Below are 8,497 nucleotides of genomic sequence, written 5' to 3'. Positions count from 1 at the left end.
CATTAAAGGTTATATGAAAATAAAATACAAAGATTATTTATATTTATATAATAATAAAAGTGGAAGGATTATGCATTAGTCATTTGTGCATTATATTAGTCATTTGTGCATTATGCTTCCCACTTTGTACCATGTTATATTTTTTTTTAGTTTTTTATACAACTTTCATTTTTTAACTTTTTGTCCATATATTTTTTCATAGTTTACAAATATGTCACAAAATATATATTAGTTTTAGTCGTCAACATTTTTTCACTTCCAACTTTGGTGCCTTATACTTTTCATCTTTTATAGTTTTTTTTGTTTAACGTTTACGTTTGAATTTAACGAGTTAACGCGATGCAATGCATGTCTGTGGTTGAACGTTTTATGTCTATTTTTGCGTTTAACAGCCCCATGGCAACGCGTAGATGTTAAGTTGACTTAGTTATTTTTTCTATATTTTATGTTTCGGTCTAATTTTTGTGTGTTGACACGATGCAATGAACGTGTGTGGTCCAACGTTTTTACGTCTACCTTTTGTTCAGTTTTCTTAATGGTTAACATTAGTTGCTGACTGCAGTAGAGGGGATGGCGAACAAATGCGGCGATGGTGATAACTGATAACTTCATGCTTTTGAGTGAATTGGTTGTGTAAATACACGGTTTTACACATCCGTCGCAACGCGGGGGTGTAAATACTAGTTACTACTAAAATGTGGTAAAAGACTTAAAACACACAGATTATTCAACCAACGTGTTTGGATCTGCACATCTAGTAGATCATGTATGTGAGACAAGATGACAACCTTAACCTAATTTATTTTAAAATTTTTAATTTTTTTTGTTTTAAAAACAAAACTTAAACAGTACTGATACCTCATTTATTTTAGCTTCATATTATAAGTGGCTTGTTTCATTTTGGAGCTCTCGCATGGTAACACAAACCCTAAATAATCTATATATACCACATGATAATATAGGTGCAAATAAAAACAAAGAAAAATTAGATTTAAATAATCACAACTATGTACTATCGGCAAATAAATGTCCCAACTAACGAGTGTTTGCTGACGGTCCCGTCTTTTAACATATATGCTCACAACGAGCCGTGACTAACAGAAACTTAACATCGTTCGTCTCTAGTCGTCGGAAAAACGTCTTTGCCCGAAAACTCATTTTTTGACCAAAAAACGCAACATTTTTGTCCCAAGCCTCTTTGTAAACCTTAGATCGGAATTTTAGGAACCTTTTTCTAGTAAAATCTCCAATTATTAAGGTTTTTGGAACTCTAGAACCACCGTTTGAGTCAGCGGCGGTAGAAGAAGAGGGTCGCACCAGCTCTGTTATGGTGATGGGCGGCAGTTTGAGGAAAATCTGGTGAGCACCGTGCCACTTAGACGACGGACTAGATCTCCAACGACGAGGACAAATGATTGTCTCGTTTATTTAATCGATTAAGAATAAGACAAATCCCTAACACGTTGAAGGTTCCCGGTGAGGTGGTGATGACCAGTGGCAGATCCATGATTTTTTTCAATCGGTTCACCGTTCAGGTCGGTTTTACGGTTCGGGTTGTTCCGACTACTCTAATCGTTTCGATGGTTTAGGCCGGTTAGACGGTTCGGGTCGATTCAGTGTACCAAGATTGAGATTTTACTAAAGTTCATCTTTGTTTCCTCAAAATAATGACCAAAACGCTCTTTTAGAAATGCTAGCCTATCTCTCTTACTTATCTTATAACATGTAATACATAGCAATCAGATTATCAGACGATTCATATAATTGCACGCTAGCTAAGTTGCTACATATAGCAGTTATTAAAATTGTTTGATTTTAGTCGATAAAAGGTCGCATAATTTTGTGAAAAGTAAACATATTTTAGCTAATCAAATGAATGTCACAATTTTTGAACTAGGGCCAAGCATATGATGGTAAGATACAAACACCAATGATTAAGTAACCTGAAATAAAAAATAAATGAAATTATGACAAAATTGTAAATTACTGAATTGATTCGTGCTGTCATTCCATACAATGTTGAATTGTTGATACATATACATAATGTTACAATCAATTAGGAGACATACAAGGAAAGGTCAATCAATCTAAATTAATTTAATATTACAAAAATATATACTAAATATGTATTGGCTAAGACACCCCCTTAGTCTTAGCGGTAGATGGGCGAACGCAAAGGTTGAATTTGAACTTGTTGAACAAGGAGCGTGGTAACCCTTTAGTAAAAATGTCGGCGTATTGATAATCTGCTGGCATATGTAGAACTCGAATATCTCCAACTCTAACTTTGTCCCGTACGAAATGAATGTCAAGTTCGACATGTTTAGTACGTTGATGTTGTACGGGATTTTGTGATAGGTATACAGCCGAGATGTTGTCACAATAGACAATAGTTGCATGACGAGTAGGGACAGATAGCTCAAGTAGTAAATTACGTAACCAACTCGTTTTGGCAACAGTATTGGCTACCCCACGATATTCGGCTTCAGCACTCAATCTCGAAATTGTAGGTTGTCGTTTAAAGAACCAAGAGACCAAATTAGTTCCCATAAAAATACAATATCCAGACGTGGATCGTCGTGAATCTGGACATCCAACCTAGTCCGCATCAGAGTAAGCAGTGAGTGCTGTGGATGTAGACGGTGTAATGTGTAAACCGTGGGACGTGGTGCCTCTAATGTAGCGTAGAACACGTTTCAGGAACTGAAAATGAGGTTTCCGTGGAGCATGCATGAAAAGACATATCTGTTATACAGCGTATGCAATATCTGGCCAGGTGAATGTTAGGTATTGAAGGGCACCGGCTAAGGAGCGGTAAAGTGAACCATCAAGTAGAGGTGTGCCGGATGAGGCACTCAATTTGGATGATGTGTCTACAAGGGTTGTCGAAAGTTTGCAATTAGACATATTTGCACGTGCTAGGATGTCCTCGGCATATGTTTCTTGTGAGAGAAATAGACTACCATTTTGATGTTGCACATTAATACCCAAGAAATGATGAAGAATGCCAAGATCAGTCATGGAAAATTCCTTGGAGAGAGAAGTATTGATACTCTGAAGTAATGATTTATGTGATGCGGTTAAAATAATGTCATCCACATAAAGCAAGAGATACGCCATTTGGTCTCCCTTTTTATAAATGAATAATGAGGAATCTGAGATAGCACTTTTGAAACCGCATGTAAGAAGATATGTTACAAATTGTTGGAACCATGCTCGAGGTGCCTGCTTCAAACCATATAACGATTTTCGTAATTGGCACACGTGTTCCAGACGAGTAGGGTCTTTAAAGCTCGGTGGTTGAAACATATATACTCTTTCTTTAAGATCACCGTGCAAAAAGGCATTTTTGACATCCAATTGGTGAATTGGCCAAGAACGGGAGGCTGCAAGGTTGAGCACGGTACGAATGGTTGTCGGTTTAACCACGGGGCTGAATGTTTCACCACAATCAATGCTATTTCCCATTTACTACAAGGCGTGCTTTGTAACGTTGGAGTTGACCTATAGCATTATACTTATGGCGAAAATGCCACATACAACGAATAATATGTGCATTTTGTGGTCGTGATACTAATTCCAAAGTGTTATTAGTCAATAAAGCGTTATATTCATCGTTCATGGCAGCGTTCCAATGTGGGTCGTTTAGAGCAGTAAGGTGAGATGTGGGTATAGGTGATATGGTTTGAGTATGAAGATTAAGTGGAATTTTTGGTTTAGTTATACCGGCTCGAAGACGAGTCGTCATGGGATGAGCAGGAGGTGGTGGTGGTGAGATGGGTGACGTATCAGAAGGTGTGGGAGAGTGTTATAGATTTATTTCTAATGGTATAGAGTTGTTCGGTTGGGGAGAGTGAGTGGGCCGAGAGGTGTTGGGTTGGGGTGGCAGAATTGGTGGTGGATTGTGTGATGGGCTGGTGTGTAGTGGTGTTGGGTTGTGTAGTGGGTTGGTTGGTGGGGAATGTTGGGCTAGCAGAGGATGTTGGTTGTTGTTGTGTTTGGAAAAGTAGAGGGGAAGGTGTGTCGGGATCCAAAAATGAGTAATCATGTTGTGTATTGTTTGGTGAATGGCTAAATGGGAATTTAGTTTCGTCAAAGATGACGTGCCGGGAAAAAATGATCTTACCGGTCGATAATTCAAGGCATTGACAGCCTCGGAAATTTGCCGGATAACCAAGGAACACGCAAAGGGTGGAACGTGGACTCAGTTTATTTTGTCTTGTTGCCGATGAGTAGGGGTAGCAGGTACATCCAAAGACGCGAAGGTGATCATAGGAAGGGTGACGTTGGTATAAAGCGGCCATGTGTAAGGCCTCGTTCCCGGTAACCCTACTTTGGTGTTGGATTTACTCATAAACACAATTCTAAAATCAGAGTTAATTAAAACTTTCGCGGAATAACTTAAAACTTCAACCATCACATTACAAAACATTTATTTTTGTCTTAACATACAAATTGTCTTTCAATAAACATTAATTAAAACAGTCATGACACTTCTTCTTAGATGTCAGTCTCTTCCGTTCATGCCATGTGTCCCCCTCCTCAAGCCAGCTGCCTCAACCTATTTGTCTACATGCATACTAAAAGTCAGCTATGCTGAGTGAGTTCTAGTTAATCAATTAACATACATTACATTCATATCCTCACTCATACGTGTCCGAAGATACGTATTCATACCTTACCTGTTATTTCTTCTTTCATACATACTTTACATGCATGCATGCATTCTTACATACTTTCTTTCATATAACCCTATGGTATACCATAAGCTATTCTATCTTAAATATCACAGATATTATAAGGGTCTGGTCCCTAACATCACAGATATTATAAGGGTCTGGTCCCTAACATCACAGATATTATGAGGGTCTGGTCCCTATCATCATAGATATTATAAGGTCTGGTCCCTTCTGTCTTGAATAACCTTACCTTTATCATACGTGCATACTTTCATATCTTCTAGTTATAAATATATATACATAAGCGTTCATACAATCATTATGTAACGATATATTCAATACACAATCATACACGTATCATACACTCACCAATCAAGTAAGCGTATTATCTACCACATAGGAGTATGCACACAGCCCCGAAAACATAACAGATAAGGGGCTAGAACTCACCTGGAGTTGGTTTCTCTCTCCGTTGATGGTAATGCCCTTCCTTAGTTGTGCACGGCTAACTGTACATTACATTATGCATGTCAATTATCTGTTACTAGTATCTCTTATATCTATGCTAATGAAACCCTCAACTAACGGGGATCATGGAATTTCGCATGGAAGAATTTCTCTTCTCATGGAAGAATTTTGCTTCTCATAGAGTTTCTCTTCTCATGAAAGAATTCCTCTTCTCATGGAAGAATTTCGCTTTTCATGGAATTTCTCTTCTCATGGAAGAATTTCTCTTCTCATGGAATTTCTCTTCTCATGGAAGAATTTCTCTTTTCATGGAAGAATTTCGCTTCTCATGGAGTTTCTCTTCTTATGGAAGAATTCCTCTTCTCATGGAAGAATTTCTCTTCTCATGTGAAAAACCCATTTTTTTACATCTCTTTTTTTTTGCCATTTTAAAGATATTTTACTCCGTGACTCTTCCTTAGGACCCAATTTTACCCTTTTTATGGGTTTTGGGTTGTACCAACTTTGTATACTCGTGTTTTATGAGGTCCGAACATCACCTTTTTGTCCTATAACATACCCATGAGGTTATAACTCACCAAGTTTATGTTTTTCTTACATTTCACAGCCCGATCTATCATCCTATCAGTTTGCATGTTGAAACCAACTAAAGACTTAACCATTTAAACTAAAACCTACCTTTTGCTTCGAGTTCGGTTCGGATCCGAGACGACTAGAGGATCTGGACGTGATTCTTGTTATTTGAAGACACTTTGAGCACCAAGATCTTCCTTACTTTAACCCGGATTTGGATTCGGGTCTTGAGAGAGTATGTGTGTGTGTGTTTGTTATGTTTTTGAAAGAAGAAGAAAGTGTGGGGAAGTAGTGGATATTTATAAGAGGCTATGGGCTCCACCACCCACTCTCAATTCCAAATTCAATATTATCCAAACACTAACACGATTAATAACAAGTCCTTCTGTTATTTAATATTCTGAAAATACGGATGTTACACCATGGGTGAGTGATTTTTGAGAAGTTTTGTAGGTAAGATGTTGTGAAGGTTTGTGGCTACATGAAGAGCTTCGACCCAAAAATTAGGAGGTAGTGAGGCATCTGTAAGAAGTGTCAACATGATCTCATTTAGGCGACGAATCATGCGTTCTGATTTTTCATTTCGTTGGGAGGTTTGCGGACATGAAAAACGAAATTGTAGCCCGTTGGAATTTGCAAAAGTGTTGAAATTATGGTTATCAAATTCACCCCCTAAATCACATTGAAATGATTTTATAAGTGTTTGGAATTGAGTACATATGTATTTCTGGAACTTTAAAAATTTATCAAAAGTTTCGGACTTAAATTTTAAAGGGAAAATCCAAGTATATTGAGTTTTATTGTCGACCAAAACCATGTAGTATTTGTATCCGGACTTGCTAGATACGGGTGAGGTCCATAAGTCACAATGTATAATATCAAAAGGCAATAAAATTTGTGACATAGATGTTGAAAATGGCAAACGTTTGCTCTTAGAAATTTGACAAGAATTGCAAATAAAGTCTCGAGAGCGTTTCTTACATGAATTAAATATATTTAAAATAAGTGAATCAAAAACTGAAAGTCCTGGGTGGCCAAGACGGTTATGCCAAAATTCTTGATCATGAGAGAAGTGAAAGGCGGAAGCGGTGGTGTTGGTGACCGGGTAAAGGTGACCGTCACTGTCATGCCTCGTTAGGATCTTCCCATCCATGAAGTCCTTCACAGAAAAACCAAATGGGTCAAATTCAATAGAAGTCCAATTGTCAATATTGAATTGGCGCACAAATATAAGGTTTTTAATGATTTGTGGTGTGTAAAGGACATTATTTAGGTGTAATGGTTTTGTTGAAGTGGGTAGGGTGGTATTACCCGTTCCAAGAATTGGAATTCGTTGTCCATTACCAACAAGTATAGAGCTAATTGAACTAGATAACAAAGGGGAATTTAGTTTACCTTGGTCACCGGTGATGTGAGAGGTGGCCCCCGTATCCATATGCCATGGATCATCCTCGTTATCCGTGTGCATGGCGGCAAAAGCATTACTTAAATCTTTAGGATCAAGCGCATGGAACTCGGTTATGTGAGCTTGAGCAGCAGGCGCGTTGTTAGTGGAACTAGATGCTTGCTTATTGCTTTTGGGCCTATTTAATGGAGGACCAGAGGGTGGAGGCCCATACCAAGGGGCTGGGGCCCAACCAGGTTGTGTTGGATATGGGCTAGGGGGAGGAGGTGGCATGTTCCAGTAGTTGGGCCAGTAAGGTGAAGGGCCTATTTGAGGGTGCCAAAGCTGTGCATGGTTCCGATTGGAATGTGAGTGTGGACCACCTTAGCGATTTCCATTTCCTGAATTGTTGTAGCTTCGCTGATTGTTGTGAGTGGCACGTTGGCTACCGCAATACGAGTCACTCCGACTGTCAGATTGACGGCGATGGTTCGATTCATTATGAACAGCCGCAGCGACCACTGGAGACGGTGAATCGTCGTCACGAGCAAGTTGTCGATCACGTTCTTTTTGCAATATATTATAAGCGTCTTCCCAAGATGGATTAGAGTGAGTAATAACAGCCCCTGTAACATCATATTCCCTTGGTAAACCGTTGACGAGTTGAATAACTAATCGTTGTTCAGTTACCGGAGAATCAAGGTCGTTTAATTGGCCGGCTATTTCTTTCAATTGTTGGCAGTAGACTTCCAAGGAAGGCGTGTTGCGAAGCTTCATGCTTACGAACTTCTGTTCTAAAGCCGCTACCCTAGGCCCACGGTTATTATGAAAAATCTTTTTTACTCGATTCCACGCTTCATATGCGGTGGAATCATTTTCAAGTACTCGTTCAAGTAATTCGTCGGAGAGAGTACCATAAATCCATTGTAGAACAATGGAGTCGATCTTTTGCCATGACGGAAAAGACGGGTCGTCGTTGCCTGGAGCCGGAGTGCCATCGATATGAGATAACACTTCATACCCTCGAGCGTGAAGTGTGAATAATTTTACCCATGAAGCGTAGGTCAGGGTTTTTCCATCTAAAGTACGAACCTTATTTTGGATATTCGTCACTGTGTAGACGGGATGAAGCGGGTTTGTTTTGGAGATTGTTTCTGTTGATTTTTCATCTCCCATGGTGACTGGAAGAGGAATGGGAACTGTTTTAAGATGATGAAAGTGACCGAAGTCAGTTGAGGGTGGGTGGCTGCGGACCGAAGCCGGTGGCTGAATTAGGGTTTAGGATGTATGGCTCTTGATACCATGTAAATTACTAAATTGATTCGTGCTGTCATTCCATACAATGTTGGTACATATACATAATGTTACAATCAATTAGGAGACATACAAGGAA

The 8,497-nt window shown here is 39.0% G+C and overlaps 1 protein-coding gene across 1 annotated transcript; it reads right to left on the bottom strand.

Annotated features, from left to right (window-relative positions):
- Window positions 1-7,488: 7,488 nt before the first annotated feature.
- LOC143538207 (uncharacterized) lies at window positions 7,489-8,280 on the bottom strand. Its single transcript, XM_077031810.1, has one exon. It carries the CDS (start codon window positions 8,278-8,280, stop codon window positions 7,489-7,491), a length of 792 nt encoding a protein of 263 aa, XP_076887925.1.
- Window positions 8,281-8,497: the final 217 nt, after the last annotated feature.

This window comes from Bidens hawaiensis, unplaced genomic scaffold, assembly GCF_021521415.1.
Source record: "Bidens hawaiensis isolate Kalapana, Puna unplaced genomic scaffold, B.hawaiensis_p1.1 tig00011510_1, whole genome shotgun sequence".
In the NCBI taxonomy this organism is placed as follows: Eukaryota; Viridiplantae; Streptophyta; class Magnoliopsida; order Asterales; family Asteraceae; genus Bidens; species Bidens hawaiensis.
Note: the sequence above shows the minus strand (reverse complement) of the source record. Positions and strands in the feature narration are given on the sequence as shown.